Source organism: Pan paniscus, chromosome X (genome assembly GCF_029289425.2).
Source record: "Pan paniscus chromosome X, NHGRI_mPanPan1-v2.0_pri, whole genome shotgun sequence".
NCBI classification, from domain to species: domain Eukaryota; kingdom Metazoa; phylum Chordata; class Mammalia; order Primates; family Hominidae; genus Pan; species Pan paniscus.
Window position 1 is genome coordinate 151,548,111 of NC_073272.2, and position 25,155 is coordinate 151,573,265.

The 25,155-nt window shown below is 39.3% G+C and overlaps 1 protein-coding gene across 1 annotated transcript in view; it reads left to right on the forward strand.

Moving 5' to 3' along the window:
- VMA21 (vacuolar ATPase assembly factor VMA21) overlaps nt 1-24,951 on the forward strand; it is an 89,793-nt gene extending 64,842 nt beyond the window's left edge. The window contains exon 2 of the mRNA XM_063601658.1: nt 23,385-24,951. Coding sequence (XP_063457728.1) covers nt 23,385-23,514 — 130 coding nt within the window. The 3' untranslated portion in view covers nt 23,515-24,951. The remainder of the gene's footprint in view (nt 1-23,384) is intronic.
- Nucleotides 24,952-25,155: the final 204 nt, after the last annotated feature.

The window sequence follows — 25,155 nt, forward strand, 5'->3', positions numbered from 1 at the left end:
ATGTCCACAGTTTATTTATTCATTTATCTACTGAAGGACATCTAGGTTGCTCCCAAGTTTTTGGTAATTGTGAATAAAGATGCTATAAACATTTGCCTGAAGGTTTTTGTGTGGACACAGGTTTTCAATTCATTTGGGTAAATACCTATGAGCACAATTTCTGGATCATATGGTAAGAGTATGTTTAACTTTGTAAGGAACTGCCAACTGTCTTTCAAAGTGGGTGTTCCATTTTGCACTTCCGTCAGCAATGAATGAGAGTTCTTGTTGCTCCACATCCTTGCCAGCATTTGGTGTCATCAGTGTTCTTGTCATTATAGTGGTGTGCAGTGGTATCTCATTGTAGTTTTGATTTGCAATACTCTAATGACATATGATGTTGAGCATCTTTTCACATGCTTATTTGCCATCTTCTTTGGATATAACTTCTTTTTTTTTTTTTTTTTTTTTGAGATGGAGTCTCGCTCTATCGCCCAGGCTGGAGCACAGTGACACGATCTCAGCTCACTACAACCTCCACCTCCCGGGTTCAAGTGATTCTCCTGCCTCAGCCTCCTGAGTAGCTGGGATTACAGGCGCCTGCCACCACGCCTGGCTAATTTTTGTATTTTTAGTAGAGACGGGGTTTCACCATCTTGGCCAGGCTGGTCTTGAACTCCTGACCTCGTGATCTGCCCACCTTGGCCTCCCAAAGTGCTGGGATTACAGGCGTGAGCCACCACACCCAGCCTAGATATACCTTCTTTATGTATCTTCTTTGATGAGGTGTCTATTCAGGTATTTTGCTCATTTTTAAATTGCATTGTTCATTTTCTTATTGTTGAATTTTTAGAATTCTTTTTACATGTGCAATGTATTACCTGGATATATTGCGTGATGCTGAGGTTTGGGGTACAAATGATCGTATCACCCAGGTGCTGAACATGGTACCCAATAGGTAGCTTTTCAACTCTTAACTCTCTCCCTCCCCCAAGTAGTCTCCAGTGTCCATTGTTGCCATCTTTATGTCCATGAGTACCCAATGTTTAACTCCCACTTATAAGTGACAACATGCACTATTTGATTTTCTGTCCCTGCATTAATTCACTTGGGATAATGGCCTCTAGCTGCATCCATGTTGCTGCAAAGGACATAATCTCATTCTTTTTTATGGTTACTTAGTATTCCATGGTATATGTGTGCCACATTTTCTCCTGGATAGCAGTTCTTTATTAGAGATGTCTTTGCAAATATTTTCTCCCAGTCTGTGGCTTTTCTTCTCAGCTATGGGTTTTTTTTGTAGATGCTCTTTATCAGGTTAAAGAAGTTTTCTTCTATTCTTAGTTTGTTGTGTTTTTATCATTAAAGGGTGTTAGAATTGTCACGTTTTTCTGGATGTATGGAGATAATCTTATGATTTCTTTTATTCCATTGGTGTGATATGTTACTGTGATGGTTAATTTTATATGTTCATTTGACTGGCTTAAGGGATACCCATATAGCTGGTAAAACATTATTTCTGGGTGTGTCTGTGAGGGTGTTTCCAGAAGAGAGATTAATATTTAAATCAATAGACTGAGTAAAGAAGAATCATCCTCACCAATGGGGGTGGGCATCATCCAATCCTCTGAAGAACTGCATAGAACAAAAATGTGGAGGAAGAGTGAATTGGCTCTCTTTTGGAGCTGGGCCATATATTTTCGTTGGCCCTTAGACATGAGAGCTCCTGTGTTTTCGGTCTTTGAACTCCAGCTCTTATACTAGTGCCCCTTACCTCCTCAGGCCTTTGGCCTCAGACTGAGGGTTTTATCATTGACTCCCTAGTTTTCAGGCCTTCAGACTCAGACTGAATTATACCACTAGCCTCCCTAGTTCTCTAGCTTGCAGATGGCATATCATGGGACTTTTCAGCCTTCATAATTATGTGAGCCAATTCCCATAATAAATCTCCTCTTACATATATATGTTGATATGGTTTGGCTGTGTCCCCATCCAAATCTCATCTTGAATTATACTCCTATAATTTCCACATGTTGTGAGAGGGATCTGGTGGAAGATGGTTGAATCATGGGGACGGTTTCCCCCACACTGTTCTCATAATGGTAAATGGATCTCATGAGATCTAATGGTTTTATAAAGGGTTTCCACTTTTGCGTCTTCCTCATTCTCTCTTTGCCTGCTGCCATCCATGTAAGACAGGACGTGCTCCTCCTTGCCTTTTGCCATGATTGTGAGGCTATATTAATTGATTTTCAGTTAGTGAACCAACTTTGCATTCCTGGGATAAATCCTACTTGGTCATGGTAAATGCATATGTTGCTGGATTCAGTTTGCCTGTATTTTACTAAGTGTGCTGGATATTTTTTCCATTCTTGTAAATGATCTTGAACTTTTTTCATAGTAAACAGTTCTATCCTTTCAGATCTTTCTTTAATATTTTAGGAAGGAACAGGGCAGCATTTGTTGTAGGGTTAGTTATTTCCTACTACTGAGGCAAGGCCCTTCAGAATGCCATATGCCCTGTGAATCATGAGATTTTCAGGCTGGCTGGTGGGAACTAGCTCTATTCCCAGCCCTATGTGAATTCCAAGAACAGATTCCTTGAATTATTTGGGAGATTCCTTCTCTAGCCTTCGCTAGTTTTATTATGTGCATATGTTGATTAGTGCTCTGCCAAATGCTCAAGAGAGACTCTCTAAGAATCTCCCTAATTCTCTCTGTGCATGTCTTCCTTCTTTGGTGCTCTGTAAGGCTAACTTCAGCTGCCTTGGTCTCCTCACATTCTCAGCATCTTTCCTCATTTTTAGGGAAACACAAAACAATTGTGGTGTAATGGAAAAAGAACTGGGCTGACAGTGAAGAGACCTGGTCTCTCTAGGCTCTGCCATACCATTACCTTACTGTGTGACTTTCCCCTCTCTGAGCCTCAGTATTCCTGTGTTTAACAAGAGGAATGCTTTAGATGATGCTTCAGCTCTAAAATGCCTGACAACTTACATGTGTCACATGCTTCACAATTTACAAATAACTCTCATGTATTTTCTCCTGTTTTCCTCCTTTAGATAAGTCTGCATGGTAGTCAGGGTAAGAGTCTTGGTCTTTTACAGGGGAGGAAACTGAATCTCAAGGAGGTGGTATCACAAGCCTAATAAATAGTGGTATTTGGACTCAAATTCAGGTTTGTCTCCTGAAATCCAGTGATATTTCCACTTCATACTCTAGATCTGATGATACTGGAGTTTCATTTGTTCACTCAACTCATACTAATTGATCATATATTATGTGTTCTAGGCTCTGTACTTTTGGGGCAGTAGGCAATTTCAAGAATATCCCAGTAGGCCGGGTGCAGTGGCTCACACCTGTAATCCCAGCACTTTGGGAGGGTGAGGCAAGTGGATCACCTGAGGTTAGGAGTTTGAGACCAGCCTGGGCAACGTGGTGAAACCCCCGTCCATACTAAAAATACAAAAACTTGCCAGACGTGATGGCACGAACCTGTAGTTCCAGCTATTCGGGAGGCTAAGGTGGGAGGATCACTTGAACCTGAGAGGCAGAGGTTGCAGTGAGCTGAGATCGTGCCACTACACTCCAGCCTGGGCAACAGAGTAAGACTCTATCTCACACACACACACACACACACACACACACAAAAGTCCCAATACTCACCAGAAAACAGCACCAACAACATGAGCCAATTCTTGAGAAGGATGCTTTTGAATTAACAGACAGATGGTCAGGAGAGTTTATTCAGTGTGGTACAAAGCCCCTCTTTTTTTTTTTTTTTCTTCCCATTTCAACTAAGATACCAGCAGAACTAGCCCAACCCAAATAGACTTTTTTTTTTTTTTTTTTTTTTTTTTGATAGGGGTGGTTATTTTCAAGTTCTGGGCTTGCTCAGTATGGTATTTCTTTCCCCCCTCTTGGAGGCTCTGCATATGCTGAGCAGTTTTCTTATTTTACAATTACTATTTGGAACACATTTGATGTTGCAGCACAGGTACGTCACTGGTATTAAACAGAGCCACTGTTGGCAGCAGCGGGGCTAGACCTTGATGTAAATCAGCCAAATGTCCCTGGGCCTGCCACTGTGACTCAGAGACCTTTCTGATATTCTCTTACAGGCTTTGCAGCAGATTTGTGGCGGTGATTTTTCCCAACTCTCCAAATTGCACAGTTCCTCCTTCCATGGCACTCAGCCTGCCACAGCTCATAAGAGCCTTTATAAACCATCTGGGAATCTGGCATTAGGAAGTTTCACACAAAGGATTGTTCTTGCAGGAGTTCATTCAATTATTCAGCAAGTATTTGTTGAGTACCTATTTTGTCCCAGGTAGTATTCTAGGTAATTGAGATATATCAGTGAATAAAGCAAATAAAGTGAGATATATCAGTGAATAATAGAAATATAGCAGTGAAACTTATAGTCTAACAAGAAAAAACAGATATCAAACCTGATCCTGGCCAGGTGTGGCAGTTCATGCCTGTAATCCCAGCACTTTGGGAGGTCAAGGTGGGCAGATCACTTAAGTTCAGGAGTTTGAGACCAGACTGGGCAACATGGTGAAATCTCATCCCTGCAAAATATACAGAAAAATTAGCCAGGTGTGGTTGTGCATGCCTGTAGTCCCAGCTACTCAGGAGGCTAAGGTAGGAAGATCACCTGAGGTTAGGACTGTTCAAGGCTGCAGTATTCTATGATAGTGCCACTGCACTTCAGCCTCAGTGACAGAGTGAGACCCTGTCTCAAAAAAAGCCCCCTCAAACCCCAAAACCTGATTCATATATTAATTTTATGATAATATGTTAGAAGGCCATAGTGTTTATAAAAATGAAAAAGTAGAACAGGGCAAAGTAAATTGAGAGTACAATGTATGTGGTGAGGGGGATATGATGAAGTTGGGACAGGATGCTATATTAAATAGGATGGTCAGGATAGGTCCTATTGAGAAAGTGACATTTAAACAAAGACTTGAGGGAGTTACCCTTAGGAAATTCTCGGGGAAGAGGGCACCATCAATGCAAAGGTCCTGAGGCAAGAGTGAGACTTGCATGTTTGAGGAACAGCAAGGATACCAGTGTGGCTAGAACAGAGAAATCAAGGTAAAGTGGTAGAAGAGGATGAGACAGGTAACTGGAAAAGGGATAAGATAATATAAGGCTTTACAGGACATTTGAAGGATTTAGGCCTTTTCCTTTGAGTGAAATCAGAAGCAAAGGAGTGACATGATCTGATTTAACATGTTAAAATGATGTATTTGGCTGCAGCATTGAGAATATACTATAGGGGTCAAGGGCTGAAGCAGCGAGACCCTTTAGAACGTGAATGCAGTAGTCTGGGTGGTAAGAGATGAAGGTGGCTTGGACCAGGGTGGTAGCACTGGAGTTGGTGAAAAGTGGTAAGATTCTGGATATATTCTGAAAGTAGAACCATCAGGATTTGCTGACAGATTGTTGTCATGTGAGAGAGGTGACAAGTTTGATGCCAATGTTTTTGGCCTAACCAACTGGAAGAATAGAATTGCATCTAATGAGAAAGGGAAGGCCATGGGTAAGGCAGATCAGAGCAAAAGGTTAATAAATTAGTTGTAGACTTGTTTAGTTTGAGATATCTACTTGATCTCCAAATGGCGATATCAAGTTAGCAGTTAGATAAGTCGGACAATGGAAAATAAATCTTGGCTGGAGGTGATTGAGAATTAGTAGTGGGTAGGTAGTATTTAAACCCATGAGACAGGATGAGATTACAAATGTAGTGAAAGTAGAGAAGAGGTTCAAAGACTTTTTCCTGGGGCACCAAAAGATAAGAAGATGAAGATAAACTGAACAGTCCTATATTTATTAAAGGCATTTTCATATTGGAAAGAAGAAGTAAAACTGTCACTATTCACAGATGACATCATTATCTACATAGAGAGCCCTTAAAAAATCTATTAAAAAACCTACTAGATCAAATGGTATTTCTGTCTTTAGGTCTTTGAGGAATCGCCACACTGTCTTCCACAATGGCTGAACTAATTTACACTCCCACCAACAGCGTATAAGCATTCCTTTTTCTCTGTAACCTAGCCAGCATGTAATTTTTTGACTTTGTAACAATAGCCATTCTGGCTGGTGTTAGATGGTATCTCTTTGTACCATTAGACCCAGCTATCCCATTACTGGGTATATACCCAAAGGAATATAAATCATTCTAACTGGGTATATACCCAAAGGAATATAAATCATTCTATTATAAAGGCACATGCACATGTAAGTTCACTGCAGCACTGTTCACAATAGCAAAAACATGGAATCAACCTAAATGCCTACCAGTGATAGACTAGATAAAGAAAATGTGGTACATATACACCATGGAATACTATGCAGCCATAAGAAGAATGAGATCATTTCCTTTTCAGGGACATGGATGGAGCTGGAGGCCATTATCCTTAGCAAACTAACACAGGAACAGAAAACCAAATACCGCATGTTCTCACTTATAAGTGGGAGTTAAATGATGAGAACACATGGACCCATAGAGGGGAAGAACACACACTGGGGTGTTTTGGAGGGTGGAGGTTAGGAAGAGGGAGAGGATCAGGAAAAATAACTAATGGGTACTAGGCTTAATACCTTAGTGAGGAAATAATCTATGTAACGAGTCCCTGTGACACAAGTTTACCTATATAACAAACCTGCACTCGTACCCCTGAACTTAAAATAAAAGTTAAAAAAATACTAGAACAAATTTAACAAAGTTGTAAGATAAAAGGTCAATATACAAAATGAATTGCATATGTATAAACTAGCAATGAATGATTGAAACAAGTTAACAAAAATAGTGTGATTTATAACAGCACTCAAAAACACAGGAAATATTTATATATAAATCTTACAAAATATGGTAAAAACTATAAAATATTGAGAAATAAATAAAACATCTAAGTAAATGAAGACACATGCTTTGTTCATGAATTGGAAGACTCAATATTGTTAAGATGTTAATTCTACCTCAATTTATATGTAGATTCAACACAATCCCGATAAAAATCTCAGAAGGATTTTGTCTTTTTTTAAGAAAAAGGAATAACCAAACTGATACTAAAATGTATATGAAAAGGCAAAGACTCTAGAACAGTCACACATTTTTTGAGAAAGAACTAATTTGGTAGAATCACACTAACTGGCTTTAAGACTTACAATAAAGCTGCAATAATCAAGACGATATAGCATTGGTAAAAGATAGCATTGATCAGTGGAACAAGATATAGTCACTAATGGACACACATATAACCATTTATTTTCAAAAATGGTTCAAAGATAATGTAATGGAAAATCATAGTGTATTTAACACTTGGTGCTGAAACCACTGAATATTCATGTGCATAAATATTCACTTCAACCTCAAAACATATACAAAAAATAAGACAAAATGGATTATAGACCTAAATGTAACAGCTATAAGAAAGAAATTTCTAGAAGAGAACCTGATATGGTTTGGCTGTGTCCCCACCCATGTCTCATCTTGAATTCCCACATGTTGTGGGAGGGACCAGATGGGAGGTAATTAAATCAGAGGGGCAGGTCTTTCCCATGCTGTTTTTGTGATAGTGATTAAGTCTCACGAGATCTGATGGTTATTATAAGGGGTAGTTTTCCTGCCAAGCTCTCTTCTCTTGTCTGCTGCCATGTGGGACCTGCCTTTCACCTTCCGCCATGATAGTGAGGCCTCCCCGGCCATGTGGAACTGTGACTTCTCCGTTAAACCTCTTGCCTTTGTAAACTGCCCAGTCTCGGATGTGTCTTTATCAGCAGCATGAAAACAGACTAATGCAGAACCTAAGCTAAAATCTTTGTAACCCTGAGTTAGGCAAAAATGTCTTATATATGACACCAAAATCATAATACTTTTACGGAAAAAAATTGATAAATTAGACCTCATCAAAATTTAAAACTCTATGAAACACACTATTAAGAGAATGAAAAGACAAACTATGGACTTGGAGAAAATATTTCAAGACACTTTACTGATAAAGGATTTGTAATCATAATATATTTTTTAAAACTCTCAAAGCCAAATAATAAGAAAACAAATACACCAATAAAATATTCAAAAATATTTGCAGAGATGCTTCATCAAAGAAGATATTTCGATGGCAAATTAGCACATGAAGTGATGTGCTCAGCATCATTACTCATTAGGGAATTGCAAATTAAAGCCACAACGAGATACACACCTATACTAGTGGTTAATAAACTGTAATTCTACATCTTGAAAAAGAAGCAGAGCAACGGGAAATCTCATATATTGCTGGTGGGAATGCAAATGGTACCACCACTTTGAAACACGTTTTGGCAGTTTCTTGTATAGTTCAGTCTGTAGTATCTATACAACCCAGCAATCCCACTCCTAGGTATTTGCTAAAGAGAACTTAAAACTTATGTTCACACAAAACCCTATATGTGAATGTTTGTAAAGTCTTTGTATATAATTTTCAAAACTAGAAACAACACAAGCAGTCTTCAACAGATGAAAGGATAAACACATTGTGGTACTTTCATACAATGGAATGCTCTACCAAACTGTAAAGGAATGAACTACTGATATACCCAACCACACTGATGATTCTCAAATGCATTATGCTATGTGAAAGAAGCCAGATACAAATGGCTACATACTGTATAGTTTAATATACATAGCATTCTGCAAGAAGAAAAACTAAGGGGACAGAAAACAGACCAATAATTGTCAAAGGGTGGGAATACTGGAAGGATTTGACTACAAAGAGGCACGAGAGTATTTTTAGGACTGCTTGAACTGTTCCATATCTTGATCGTAATGGTAGTTACACAACTATGTATTCATCAGATATCAGGACTATACACTAAAAAGGATGAATTTTATCATAGGTAAATTATACTTCTGAGTTGAAATATTATATAGCCTATTCTTCAGGTTGCTGGAGTTAAATGAACATAAATGAAGTCAATGAACATGAGGCAGTGTTTGTAGTAGGAAAGACCAATTGCCTTTTTTGCATTGGGTTTCTGTTCCTAGGTGTCTTACACAGCAGTAAAAACCCCGTATTTCAATTCCAAGCGCTAATACTTCAAAGTGGTCACCAATCCTGGCCACCACTGTTAAATGTGCAATGTAAAATTATCCCAGACTCTGATGGTTTTGGTGAGGAAATAGAATGTGGATTAAAGCAGTCACACAAAGCGTTTGGCAGTATAGGTATACTTGAAGTCCTGATAAATGTTTCTTGGGTTATTCCTTTCTTTCTCATAGGGTTTGCACCTCTGTTCTATGTGTAACAGAGGGCAGCTTTGAGCTGTGGCCCAATGGAAAATGGAAAATTCTGGAAGGATTTTTGAATGTGCCTATTGTACAAATTTAGCCAAACACACTTTTCTTGACTTTTCTAAATAGTTTGCTCCAGTTTGCCTCTGTGGGCTTTTGTTTAGATAGCAGCTTTAGAGAATTACAGCTTCCAGCCTCAGACCTCCAGATTCTATCTTTGCACATGCTGAAATTAGTCCCTGTTATTTTAGAGGCTTCACCTTGAAAATTCCCTCAGATGTCTTATGGGGCCCGTTGAAAGGAAGCAGCCTGCTTTGGCCTCTGCTCTCCTGCTCTCTCTTGAATTTACAAAGTTCCAAGCAAACAAAAGAATTATCGCACCTTATCAGGCACAGAGGAAGGCTCTACATTTGTCCCAGGTCCTTGTGGCTCCCAGTTCTCATTATTGGCTTTGACAGAAACTTTAGAAACTTTCAGTGGGGCCTAGCTAGACAATAGTCCCTAATCCATCATCATTAGATGGATTACAGTAGAAGAAATCAGCCTTAGACTCCAGAGTTGCCTGTAGCTTATCTTAATGGCACAAGAGCACTGAAATTCATGTCTCTAATTAGCCAGCCATATGGTTTTGCTGCATACGTGAGCCCTACCAAACACAGTCAATGAAAGTTTATGGGCTTGTTTCCATTCAGTCCCCAGTGTCATCTGCCCTTTCCCACCTCTGTACCATTGCTGTTGCTGTTCCCTCTACCTGCAATACTCCCTCACTCCCAACCTTCCTAGTTATGCCTGTTGAAATTTTCCTATTCTTTAAGGACAAGTTTCCAACCCTTCTCTTCTAAGAAGTCACCCCAAGACTTTGCCCAGAAACACTCCCTTCACTGCCCTTCCTGAGTGATACATATGTTTCTGTCTTAATGTTCCATCTGGACCATAAGTGATGTGAGGAAAAAGACAAGGTCTTAGTCATGTCTATTCATATCCACACCTCCCCGTCCTCCACCTTCAACTCCACATCTCATCTCTGGGTCTACCTGCTCAGAATGGCCAATCAGAAAATGTTTGCTGACGTGGAAAGCCAGAATTCAGGATGAGCAAATGATTGAAATTCTACTTTCTGCATTAGCCCGTGGGAAATTAGACAGGTTTGGAATGTGTGCCATGTGGCATCCAAATATCTAATATTGTTTTGAAGTGTTTAGAAGTTTAATATATAAAGCTCAGTCATAATTAAGACTTCAAAACTCTATAGATTAATTCCATTTCCACATAGAAAAAAAAAAGCATCAGCAAACAAGCATGAATGTCTGCCTGAATTCAAGAAACTTGTGGATCCTGATTGTTTAAAGAAAACTTCAAAGCAGAAGGCAACTGATCAGTATTTAACTCAAAGAGTTCATTTGATTACAGGTAAGACACACAATTCCCTGTATAAATGGCAGCAAAAGCTTGCATTGTCAATTAGAGAAAGGAACACAAATCTGGAAGTTGAATTCATACCTTATCTGATTTGAAACCTGAATTATTTACTGTTGAGATTTATATGAGATTAGATTTCTCTGCTTAAACACTAAATCAAGCTTAACAGGAAGAGATATTGCAAATAAACAATGTTCTCTCAAACGGTGTGTTTAATATTGTCATTAAATGGAAATCTAGCTGAGCTTTTTATTGCAGACATTGATAGCTCTATAAATTTTTATGAGATATGCACTAGAATTAATGCAACCTTATTAAGAGGGCTTGCTCCTTGCTGACTTAGGGATGCAGCATGGGTTACAAAGGTCTGAGTTAGCACCCAGGAAGGTCTGGGTTCCAGTTCCAGCCCTGCTACTGACTTGAGCAAGTCTCTTCTCCTTCCTAGGTCTTGGTTTTTACATCCAGAGATAATTGATTTATGTTTTTATTTTCTTTCAGCAGACCTTGGGCAATGAAGTAAAGATAGTTAAGTTGCAGTTCTCCCACTGTTTTTTTGTTTGTTTGTTTTTTGTTTTTTTGAGACAGAGTCTTGATCTGTTGCCCAGGCTGGAGTGCAGTGGCGCGATCTCGGCTCATTGCAAGCTCCGCCTCCTGGGTTCAAGCAATTCTTCTGCCTCAGCTTCCTGAGTAGCTGGGACTACAGGCCCGCGCCATCACGCCCAGCTAATTTTTATATTTTTAGTAGAGACGGGGTTTCACCATATTGGCCAGGCTGGTCTCGAACTCCTGACCTTGTGATCCGCCCGCCTTGGCCTCCTGAAGTGCTGGGATTACAGGTGTGAGCCATCGCGCCTGGCCTCTCCCACTGTTTCATGTTATTATCCAGTATTTCGGTTGTTCTCAACCACATCCTATAGTTTTTAAGAATACTAAAAACTTAAAGACTGACACGGCATCAATACTTTTAAAATGTCTCTGGCATTTCCTCTCTCTGGATACATTAACTTTCGCATCAATTGCGACTAGTCAGTATTAAAGCCAAACAAGAAAATGTTGGACTTTTCTCAGTTTCCTCAGTTGCATTTGTTACTACGGAGAAACATCTTTGAAAGTATTGTATTAAAGCAGCATGCCTTAACTTTCTCATTCTCCACCTGTGCCTTGAATTCACTGTTTAATGCATGCCTCTACCACGTTGTGGCAGTGAGGAATCAAGAAGATGCAGGCATCAAAGCATGCTTGGAGATTGGATTGCCAGCACTCAGAATCTGGTGAATATGCCACTAACATCAGCAGAGATCTATTTTTGTGGGCCTTGACACGATATATGATGCCCTCATGTCTTGGTACCCAGCGAGCATGGCCTGGTCACCGAGATTTGGAACAACATCTAGTTTTGGCACATAGACAAGTCATCCAGGTGTCAGAAGAAATTACTTACCTTTCATCCAGATGGTTTGACTTCACGTACCTGGGCCTTATTGAAGTGAGGTTTATTCAATTTGAAGGGCCCATTTTGATGCTTTGTGTTGATTGGCTAACCAGAGACAGTTTCCTTTGTGGGGTTGAGTGTTGAGTTGGGAATCTCACTGTAAGTGAATAACTTATGGAAACAGAAATCTCATGCCTGATGAGTTAGCCCTGCTGTTCAAAGACATGCTTCTCCATCTATCTCCTAAGCACTAACATTATTACATTTACAGGATCTTAGTGAGATTCTCATCTGCTTCAAGAGGGGAGGTAAAGGTGAAATGATTTTCTTTTTAAAACCTGGGTTACTGCTCAGGTTTTAAAGTTGTCAAGTTGCTACAAAGTTGTCAAGGTTGGCCTGTAATATTAGCAATTTTGAGTACAAAAATAAGCAATGACATTTTATTTCCTGGAATTATGTTGACTTTGGTGATGATAAATGAACATTTTCTTTGGAATTACAAATCCACAGTTTAGACTTATAACTGTCCTTCCCCTCTAATATCTTTTCTTTTAATCAATGCTATTCTTTCAAGAACTATCAATAAAATTACTGAGAAAATGAGGGAATATATTCCACCTTCTCCATCTTAAAAACTTTCATGATAAGGAAAGTTGGTACCTGATACAAACACAATAAGAGAGATGACAGTCCATTTACGCTAGCCACTTCAGAAATCCGTGTTGGTTATTTTTTGTCAGTACAGCTGAAACTGCTTACTGAAGTATTGATCTGATTATTCTTTTATGGAACAAAATCTAAAATGTTATCTATTTTTATGTCGGAAACTCACTTGAGCTTTGTTCTGTTTTGAACTTTATAACCTACTTTAAAAATTAAATTCCTTTCCTTCTGTATGTCTTGATATGGTCTGAGGCTCAAACCAACTTGATATTTATTTTTGCTTTGAACAATATGAATGCAAAGTGATATTACTATTGGTGCTATTACTTTATTTTTATTTATTTATTTATTTTTTATTATACTTTAAGTTCTAGGGTACATGTGCACAACATGCAGGTTTGTTACATGTGTATACATGTGCCATGTTGGTGTGCTGCACCCATTGACTCATCATTTACATTAGGTATATCTCCTAATGCTATCCCTCCCCGCACCCCCCACCCCACAACAGACCCTGGTGTGTGATGTTCCCCACCCAGTGTCCAAGTGTTCTCATTGTTCAATTCCCACCTATGAGTGAGAACACGCGGTGTTTGGTTTTTTGTCCTTGTGATAGTTTGCTCAGAATGATGGTTTCCAGCTTCATCCATGTCCCTACAAAGGACATGAACTCATCCTTTTTTATGGCTGCATAGTATTCCATGGTGTATATGTGCCACATTTTCTTAATCCAGTCTATCATTGATGGACATTTGGGTTGGTTCCAAGTCTTTGCTATTGTGAATAGTGCCGCAATAAACATACGTGTGCATGTGTCTTTATAGCAGCATGATTTATAATCCTTTGGGTATATACCCAGTAATGGGATGGCTGGGTCAAATGGTATTTCTAGTTCTAGATCCTTGAGGAATCGCCACACTGTCTTCCACAATGGTTGAACTAGTTTACAGTCCCACCAACAGTGTTAAAGTGTTCCTATTGCTCCACATCCTCTCCAGGTGCTATTACTTTCTTTCATCGAATTCAACAAATACTTGTATTACTAGCAAGGTACCAGGCGCACTCTGTGTCGTCTATGGTGTGCTGCCATATTAGCCTTAAAAAGCAGGCAGGCTCCAAGAACCCCAGGTATAGCACTTTGATTTCTAGCTCCCACCATCCCTGGGATTTGAGCACCTCCATCAAGTGATCTTCTCTGCCTTTTTAAAGACTCAAAAACTCTTTGGTTTAGATTGATTACCTTGTAGGTTATCTACAGCAACCTTCCATGTTAGTCTCTATCTTCCTTCCACATCTCTGACACATGATAGCCTCTACTTATGAGATATAGAGGAACCAATGGGCCTTGGCTTTGCAGTCAGACAGACCTTGGGCTGAATCATGGACAGGCTCTTCTACTTGTCTGAGCTTCAGTAAAAGAAGGATGATAACATCTCAATTCCAGGGTTGTCATGATGATTAAATGCACAATCAAGATGACTCTGGGTGAAGACTCAGGGGCCTCAGTGACAGTGCTGAGTTCTGTTCTTCCTGAAGGACAATCTTCCTCTCCTCCTAGTTGAAGTCACTGGTTCCCAGATACTGGGACTCACCCTGTTACTTAGGAAAATTGGAGCGACCTCAGGTCAGGCTCTTAGCGTGCTCTGCTGCTAGTTAGTTTGGCTTCTGGTCTCATCTTCATCCTGCAGGACTTGCCTTTGTCTTCATAACTTGCCTTGCATTTTAGTGTCTCCAACCCTAACCCTGTCCTGGGGCAAAGTGGCTGAGAGCCTGCCTCCGCCCACCCTAATGCCCTCACACCAATTTCCCATTGGCCTGTGCCTTTTTGTGCCAACCTTCAGATGTCAGAGGCAAAATGCCCCACTAGCTCCCCAGACTCCCACGTGCTCATTAGTCATATGCAGTGGCTCTCTGCTGCCACCCATCTCCCATTTTAAGCAGTCACCCCTTGAAAGGAGAGGTCAGAGCAAAGTTCCTCATTTCCCCTCCCTTGTTCCAATACCATGGCTTCCCTTAACTTTCATGAAATATTGCTGCAACATGTCTCAGAATTAAGTTTGGGAAATATATTCATGTATTTTCAGAATAAAAGGGAAACTCTGCAAAGTTCAATTGAGTATTATAAAGTGATAAGATTTTTTTTTCTTCCAAGGCTAAAAATATCTGGTTTCTCTTTTATTTAGTCTAAAATCCAGTGAGCATTCACACATGTGATAAAGACCTACTGTGTGCTGGGAATTGTGTCTGCCACAGTACATGCCATGCCACAGCAAGGCATGGGCTCTGCCCTCCAGAACCTTATGTCTGATTGGCGAGAAGGGTGACTATGTGGGAAAATACTCAGAATCATCCCATATATGATAGTAGAAGTCTGTCTCATTTGGGGAGGCAGGGAACGGGATTCAAAGGAGTGAGGGGTGACTTCCACATATGGGGATCAGAAAAGGCTTCGCCCTGCACACTTGCACCAGGGGCCTTATGCACTGGACTTTGGCCCTAACCACACCTTGAACTCTGCTGGGAGGCCTTTGAAAAACTGTACCTTCCCTGCATCCAACTCTCCATAGGGTCATGGCTTCTATACATGCCCAAGTTTCTCAGCTTAAACAGCTGGACAGCCAGGGCTGTCCTTTAAATGGGACAGCAAGTTTGTTCTTCAGGGAAACAGTATGTTTTGGGAATGGTCATTTCTGAAGTGCATCCAATGTAAGGAAAACAGTGTTTTCTCCCTTTTGTTTCAAGATAGGAACTGGAAATGTTAAAATATATCAGGCTGATTTTTAGAAAAATCAGTACAGTGGGCTCTCTGTATCATCTATGAATTCAATCAACTATGGATTGGTTATTTTTAAAAACAAAAAATAACAATACAACAATAAAAATGGATCATGCCTATAATCCCAGCACTTTAGGATGCCAAGGCAGGAGGACCTCAGGAGTTCGCAATTAGCCTGGGCAATATAGGGAGACCCTGTCTCTACACAATAATAATAATAATAATAATAATAATAATAATAAAGTAGCTGAGTATAATGGTGCATGCCTGTGGTCCCAGTTACTCAGGAGGCTGAGGTGGGAGGATCCCTTAAGCCTAGAAGGTCTGTGATTACACCACTGCACTCCAGCCAGGGCAACAGAGTGAGACCCTGTCTCAAAAAAGTAAAAAAATGACATATTTAAAAATAATAAAATATATCAATTATTTATATAGCTTTACATTGTATTAGGTATTATAAATAATCTACAGATGATTTAAAGCAGGGATGTCCAATCTTTTGGCTTCCCTGGGCCACTTTGGAAGAAGAATTGTCTTGGGCCACACATAAAATACACTAATTATAGCTGTTGAGGTAAAAATAAAAATCACAAAAAAAACCCTCAATGTTTTAAGAAAGTTTATGAATTTTTGTTGGGCTGTATTCAAAGCCATCCTGGGCCACAGGTTGGACATTCTTGATTTAAAATATACAGGAGGGGCTGAGGCAGTGCCTCATGCCTGTAATCCCAGCACTTTGGGAGGCCCAGGCGGGCGGATCATTTGAGGCCAGGAGTTCAAGACCACCCTGGCCAACATGGCGAAACCCGTCGCTACTAAAAATACAAAAATTAGCTGGGTATGGTGGTGCACACTTATAATCTCAGCTACTAAGGTGGCTGAGGCAGGAGAATCACTTGAACCTTGGAGGCGGAGGTTACAGTGAGCTGAGATAGTGCCAGTACACTCCAGACTGGGCGACAGAGTGAGACTTTGTCTCAATAAATAAATAAATAAATAGTATACAGAAGGATGTGCATAGGTTATGTGCAAATACTATGCCGTTTTGTATTAGGTACTTGAGCATCCCCAGATTTTGGTATCTATGGGAATCCTGGAACCAATCCCCCACTGGTGCTGAGGGATCAGACTGTACATCTGATTGCCCAGTGTCTCCACCATGCCATTGGAGTCTGTTCCTCCAGTTACAGTTGAGAAACAAGTGAGTCTCGTGGAAAGGTGAGTCTGCTGTGGATATGTGTAAGAGAGGAAAAAGGTGTTCTGATGAGTGGGATAAAAATATGTGTTGGGGGCGGGGAAGTGGAAGAGCGGAGAAGAAGAGGAGATAATGCAATGACAATAGCAGTGAGCCCAGACTCAAACCATCTAGACTCAACTCTAGCCTCCTTACCTCTTACTATTGTATAACCTTGGGTGAGTCTCTTAAGTTCTTTGAGTCTCAGATTCTTTTATTTAAAATGACAGAAGAAAAACTATAGTCCTATCTCATAGGGAGGAGGTGTGGAGTCATACATCTCGAGTTCCTGATACAGTGCTGAGCACAGGCTGTGCTCAAGAATTAGCATGGTGAGCTCTGGGACAGACAAGAAACAGCCCAGATAGAAAAGGAGAATTTAACCTAAGTTCTCTCCAAACATTTTGGGTTTCAGAATAGTTGACAAAGCTAGAGGCAGGAAATCTAGGCAGGACAGTTAACCTCTCCTGTTCTCAGTTTTTTCATCTGCTAAATGAGGATTCTTTTTTAAAAATTGAGTTATAATTCACATATCACAAAACCCACCCTTTTGAAGTATATGATTCAGCGTTGACAGTATATTAACAGTTGGGCAACCATCCCCACAATCAATTTTAGAATATTTTCATCAATCCAAAAGGAAATCTGTATCCATTGGCAGTCGCTCCTCATTCCCACTCCCATCCCTGCAGCTCCTGGCAATCACTAATCTGCTTTCTGCCTCTATGAATTTGCCTATTCTGGACTTTTCATAGAAATGGAATTATACGATATGTGACCCTGTGTGCCCAGCTTCTTTCACTTAGCAAAGTGTTTTTAGGTTGGAATATATATTATGTCATTCCTTTTTACGGCCAAGTAGTATTCCATGTTATGGATATACTACATTTTGTTTATCTGTTTACCAATTGATGGGTATTTGGGTTATTTCCATCTTTTGGCAATTATGAATAATGCTGCTATTAACATTCAGGTACACGTTTTTGTGTGGACATTGCTGGGTCATTTGGTAATTCTATGTTTAAGTTTTTGGGGAACTGCCAAACTGTTTTCCAAAGCAACTGCAACATTTTACATTCCCACACTCAGTGTGTGAGGATTGCAATTCTTCACGTCCTTACAACACTTTTTACTGTCAGTCTTATTTAATTATAGCAATCCTATTCTAGTGGGTATGAAGTGGCTAAATGGGGATTCTAATTCTTGTTCTTTTGTGAGAATTATAAAAAGATAATTATAAGGAAGATTTTAGAAAACTATAATGTGTTCACCAAGTAGAAGGTACTAGTAAGAAATAACTCTAACTTCATAGCTTAGGTTTTCCATGAATGTTCGGTTTGGGGATTTCTTTTGTGAGCAGTAGGGAACTGGGTCAGGATTTAGAGGAAAGAAGTATGTTTAGGAAGATTCATTAGGCACTGGTGAAAAAAATTCTGTAGCTATTTGAGAACTCAAATAGCTTTACATCAGCTGTTTGTGCATGTCGGTGTAATTGGTAAGATTCTCAAAATGACTAAAACAAAAGTAGCTTAATTTTTCCAGTGTTGTTATGAAGTGACCAATATTGAAAATCATGTCCAAAACTAGGCCCTTAATTAAATTTTCTGCTCTAGGCCCTGCCAAGCAAGTCTTGGCATATGAGAAGGCTGTGCTTTTTTTTTTTTTTTTTTTTTTTTTGGACAGTTTCGCCCTTGTCACCCAGGCTGGAGTGCAGTGGCGTGATCTTGGCTCACTGCAGCCTCCGCCTCCTGGGTTCAAGCAATTCTCTTGCCTCAGCCTCCTGAGTAGCTGGGATTACAGTTGCCCGCCACCACACCCGGCTAATTTTTGTATTTTTAGTAGAGACGGGGTTTCGCCATGTTGGCGAGGCTGGTCTCAAACTCCTGCCTCAGGTGATTCACCCACCTCGGCCTCCCAAAGTGCTGGGATTACAGGTGTGAGCCACTGCGCCTGGCCGGCTTTGCTTTTTATACACTGACTGCATTGTTGGCATTGACTAGAAGTGAAGGCCTTTGCAGAATGGTAAAGAGCTCTTCACTTTTTAAAAGCTATTCGACCTTAGGTAAGTCACTGACCCTTTTTCTTTCCACATACATTTGCTATGAACCTTAAATGAGATAATGCCTATGAAAGCACCCAGCACTAAGCCAGGGACAAAGTAAGCACTCAATAAAGGGAAGAGTTTTCCTCTGGTCATTATCAGCCTGACCAGTAGCCCATTTACCCCAGTGGACCTTGGTTAGGGCTAAACTTAGAAGGAAGGATCTGGTCTGACCAAAGATTATAATTTATTATTATATTCATTATTATAATTAATAGCTTTGTTGAGGTATAATTGACATACAGTAAACTGCACATGTTTAAAGTGTACAGTTTGATAATTTTTGACACATTTATACATCTGGGAAACCATCATCACAATAAAGATAGTGAACACATCCTTCTCCTCAAATTTTCCTTGTTCCTCTTGGTCATCCTTCACTCCTTCTCCTTCCCACCCCCAGTTCCCAGGTAACCACTACCTGCTTTCTGTCGCTATCGATTAGTTTGCATTTTCTAGACTTTTATGTAAATAAAGTCATACAGTGTGTACAATTTTTGGTCTGGTTTCTTTCACTCAGCATAATTATTTTGAGATTAATTCATGTGGAACATATCAATAATGTGTTCCTTTTTATTGCTTTTTTATTGTGGAGTAGTATGGTATGCTGTTTGTATGACCATACCACAATTTATTTATCCATTCATCTGTTAATGGACATCTGTAAATGTTTTAGTTTTGGACTATTACACATAAAGCTGTTATAAACATTTGTATACAAGCCCTTGTGTGAACATGTGCTTTCATTTCTCTTTGATAAATACTTAGGAGTGGAATGGGTAAATCATATCATAGATGTATGTCTTTAACTCTGAGAAACTGCCAAATTTTTCCAATGGTGCATGTGCCATTTTACAGGCCCATCAATTGGGTATAAGAGCTTCACTTCCTTTACATCCGTGTAAGCATATGATGTGATCAGTCTTTTTTATTTTAGCCATTCTAATGACGGTGCAGTTTATGTCATTTTGGTTTTAGTTGACATTTCCCCAATGGTCTTGGGCATCTCTTCATGTGCTTATTAACCATTCGTATTTCTTCCTCGGTGAAGTGTCTGTTCAAATCTTTTGCCCAAGTTTTTAAAAATTGGTCTGTTTGGTTTTTGTTATTGAGTTTTCAGGGCTCTTCAATATGTTTAGATACAATTTCTCTACCATATATATGGTTTTCTTCCTATATATGGTTTTCTTCCTATCTGCTGCTTGTCCTTTAATTCCTTTAACAGTGTCTTTCAAAGAGTAAATGTTTTTAACTTAGATGAAGCCCAGTTATGAATTGGGTTTTGATGTCACATCTAACAAATCTTTGTCTAAACTGAGGTCCCAGTGGTTTTCTCCTTTAGTTTCTTCTAGAAGTTTTATATTTTTAGGTTTTACATTTAGGTCTGTGATCTCTTTAATATTTGTATGTAATGTGAGGTATGGGTAATAAGAGGTTTGGGGGATTTTTTGCGTATCTATATCTGAGTTTTCTAGTACCATTTGTTGAAAGTACCTCTTGCTCTACTGAATTTTCTTTGCACTTTTTAAAAAATTCATTTGTCTATATATGTATATCAGTTAGGGTTCCCCATAGGAGCAGAACCAGTAGGATATAGATATAAAGATATTTATTATGAGGGATTGGCTCATACAATCATGCAGGCTGAGCAGTCCCATGCTCTGCCATCTGCAAGCTGGAGGCTCAGGAGGGCCAGTGGTGCAATTCTAGCTCAAGCCCAAAGGCCTGAGAATCAGGGGAGCCCATGATGTAAGTCCCAGTCTGAGTCCAAAGGCCTGAGAACCGGGGATGGGGGGTCAATGGTGTAAGTCTCAGTTCAAATCTGAAGGTCCAAGAACCAGGAGTACTAATATCCAAGGACAAGAGAAGACGAATGGCCCAACTCAAGCAGAAAGAGCAAATTCTCCTTTTCTCTATCTTTTGTTCTATTCAGGCCCTCAAAAGATTGGATGATGCCCACCCACATTGGTGAGGGTAGATCTTCTTTACTCAGTCTACTGATTCAAATGCTAATCTCTCCTGGAAATACCCTCACAGACACATGCAGAAATAATGTTTTACCAGCTATCTGGACATTCCTTAGCACAGTCAAGCTGACACATACAATTAACCATCACAGTATGTATCAGTGTATTTCTGTACTCTCCATTCGGTTCCACTGACCTTTATGCTGGTACCGCATTGCTTTGACTGTTGTAGCTTTATAATAACCTCAAATGAGGCCCTGTTCATCCTGTAAATTTATTTTTTTCTAAAGTTGTTCTGGTCTTTTGTATTTTCATTTGAATTTTAGGATCATATTGCCAATTTTTACAAAAACACTGATGGGATAATGATTGAGATGGTGTTGAATCTGTAGACCAAGTTAAGAAGACTTGGCATCTTAACAATATTGAGTCTTCTGACCTATGAATGAGGGCGATATCTCCATTTATTTAACCTTTCTTTATGTCAGCAACATTTTATACTTTTCAGTGCATAGATCCTTCACTATATTGTTAAACTTTTGTCTAGTATATCATTTTAGATGCTATTGTGAATTTTTAATTTCACCACTTGATTGGTCATTGATACCAATAGAAATAAAATTGATTTTTGTATATTGATTTTGTACTCTGCAACATTGCTAAATTTACTAGTTTTAGTAGTGTGTCATCTGCAAATAAAGGCAATTTTACTTATTTTTTTCCAATTTGGAAGCCTTTCATTTGTTTCTTTCCTAATAATCCTGTTGAATAGAAGTGGTGAAAGCAGATATTCTTGTCTTATTCTCGATCTTAAGGAGAAAGCTTTCAGTCTTTCCCCTTTAAGTATGATGTTAGCTGTAGTGTTTTGTACATTGCCATCATCAGGTTGAGGAACACTTCCTTTCTATTCCTGATTTGTTGAGTGCATCATGAAAAGATCTGAATTTTGTCATTGAGGTGATTATATATATATTTCCCTTTAATCAATTAATATGGGGGTATTACATTAATTGATTTTTGGATATTAAACAAATCTTGCATTTCTGAGATAAATTGCACTTGATCACGGGGTATAATACTTTTTACAGTTTGCTGGATTTAGTTTGCTAGTATTTTGTTGAGAATATCTGAGCATTTATTCATAAGGGCTATTGGTCTGCAGTTTTTCTCTCCTGTGATGTCTTTGATTTTGGTTTCAGGGTAATAGTACCCTCAAAGAATAACTTTGGGAAGTGTTCCTTCATTTATTTATTTATTTATTGAAGAGTTTCTGAAGGATTGCTGTCAATTCTTCCTTAAACATTTGGTAGAATTGAGGAGTGAAGCCATCTGGCCTTGAAATTTCCTTTCTGAGAATATTTTAAACTGCAAGTTCAATTTCATTAATGGTTATAGGGTTATTTGGGTTATATATTTCTTCTTGAGTGAGCTTTGGTAGTTTGTGTCTTTCAGGAGTTTGTCTATTTCCTATAAGTTGTCAAATTTATTGTTGCACATTGTTCATATTATTTTCTTATAATTTGATTATCTGTAGAATCTGTAGTGATATCACCATTCTGATTTCTGCTATTGGTTAATTTGTATCTTTTATCTTTTTTTCTCATCTCTCTTGTTAGAAGTTTATCAATTTTATTGTTCTTCCTAAAGAATCCCCTTTTGGTTTCATTGATTGTCCCTACTGTTTTTCTATTTCATTGATGTTGCTGTGATCTTTATTTCCCTTTTTGTACTTTCTCTGAGTTTCCTGGGCTCTTCTTTTCCTAGGTTCTTAAAGGAAAAGCTAAGGCTGTTGATTTGAGACATTTCTTTTCAAATACAGGCATTTAGTAACATAAATTTCCTTATAAGTACTGCTTTGGTGTCATCACATAATTGTTATGTTATATTCTCATTTTCATTCTGGTTAAAATATATGATCATTTTGCTTTGATTTCTTCTTTGCCCCATAAGTTACTTAGGAGTATATTACTTAGTTCTCCAAATATTTGGGGTTTTTTTTCAGATATGTTTCCCTTATTGATTTCAAATTTAATTTTATTGTGGTCAGAGAACAAACTTTGCATGACTTAGACTTTAAATTTATTGAGATTTGACTTACGACCCACAATATTATGTATCTTGGTAATTATCTCATATGCATTTGAAAATAGTGCAAATTCTGATGTTACTGGGATTATTCTGTAAATGTAAATTAGGTCAATTTAATGGCTAGTGTAGTTCAAATTTTCTATGTCTTTACTAATTTTCTGTCTACTTGTTTTTTCACTTATTGAGAGAAGGGTATTGAAATCTCTGACTATGATTATGGACTTGTCTACTTCTCCTTGTGGTCCTATCATTGTTTATTTCATATATTTTGAAGCTCTCTTGTTGGGGGCATAAAAGTTTAGAATATTTTGTTCTCTTGATTGACAACTTTATTATGAAATGACTTATTTGTTCTTGATGTTTTTTCCTCTGAAATCTACTTTGTATGATATTAATACAGCCACTCTGGCCTGTGGCTAACTCTATTGTTCCTTTCTTCCAGGGACAAAAACCTGAATGAGATGCCTCTACCCAGGGAGGGACTGAAATTGATCACAAAGTGTCTCCTCCAAGAAGCTGGAAGCTTGTTAGAACTATTCATGAAAAATAATTCTATGAGTGTTTTCCTTTAAGGTAAGTTCTATTTCTTCAGAAGGACAAAACAAAACAAAAGGGTAAGGAAGAGGAAGGGCCCCCTTTCAACCAAAGTCCAGAAGCCCTCTGAAGGTGAGTGACCCACCCAGGCTCCTCCTCATCTACCCCTTGACTCTTCCCTCCCAAGACGCCTTACCCTGTCCTCGCCTGGCACAATCCCTACCCCAGCCTGCACCCTTTATTGATGAAACCCCCATTCCCACCCCTCCCCCATCCTCTTCCCCAAAACCAGTGCCCTTCTGTGATCTCCCTGTTGTCCTTCTAAGTTCCAAAGACAACCTGGAAGGGAAAAGGGACCCTTCGAGAAAGTTCCAGGAAAAAAACCACTCCCAAAAAGACTACCACTTCAAGAAAACCCGAGGAAGGGAATGGGCCAGCACTATCCAGCCACTATGACCAGCTGAATAGGAAACTCACTCAAAATGAGCCATAGCAGGACCAAGTTAGCCAGGAGACCTCCACAATCTCCAGCGTCTCCCTGGACAGCCAGTAATTTCAAGGCAAGTTCAGAGGCCTAGATCTATCTGAGAGGTCTCCAGAGATCTGACCCCAGAGAACTAGCTAGCAGGGTCTAGGATACATTCTATACCCCACAGGGTACGCCCCATGGTGATGAAAATAAAATGAATCTGTTGTAAAATGATGTGAGTGTCTTCATGTTCTAGGATGGTGGGGAGGGAGGAAGGAGGGAAGAGGTGGTGTGTGGACAGGGAGGGAGGTGGGTGTTGCGGGGTTGGGGCCAGAAGGACAGGTCCACAGTTAACCAGACATGGAGGGATAAGGACTAGGTTAGCACTGAGCACTGAAGACAAATTTCCTCCTTATCACTATCTCACTAGTAAGAAAGTAAAAGGCCTGGTGTTTTCGCATGTATTTGCAGGGGGTACGGGTAGGTGAGCAATATCAGCTTATAAATTGCCAGAACCTAGATGGTGTGATATATGTAGGATGATAGTATCAACTCTCTAAAAAGCGAGACAAATATATCACCTCTAAGCCACCTACCTCATAGTGGCGTTTCTTGCATCCTGCCCTATGCTGGAAACAACTAAAGGGCCTTCAAAGGGTCCAAAAATCTCATTCTACTAAAAGCTGATGACAACACCCCAAAGGACTGAAATAATGGTGTTTGGAGGCTACAGACCCAACACTGATTAGCCCACTTTGTTGTCAAGAAAATTTGTGATAGAATAGTTGGCTACTCAGGGCAGGGCAACAGAAGTAGCTTGCCCCTGGTGCTTTGGGGAGAATTTAATAATATGTAATGCTTATGTGGGAAAAAAAGGGAAATCTGAAATCAGTGATATAAATTTCTATCTTGTGAAACTACAACTATAAAAAGTAAATCCAAAGCAAACAGAATGCCAAAGTAAGGAAATACTAAAGAGCAGAAATCAATGAAATTGAAAACAAAATTATTAGGGAAAAAAATCACTGAAACAAAAAACTCTTTCTTTCTTTCTTTTTTAGTGACAGGTTCTCACTCTGTCACCCAGGCTGGAGTACAGTGGTTTGATCATGATTCACTGCAGCCTTGAACTCCTGGGCTCAAGCAATCCTCCTTCCTCAGTCTCCTGAGTAGCTAGGACTACAGGTGCATGCCACCATGCCCAGCTAAT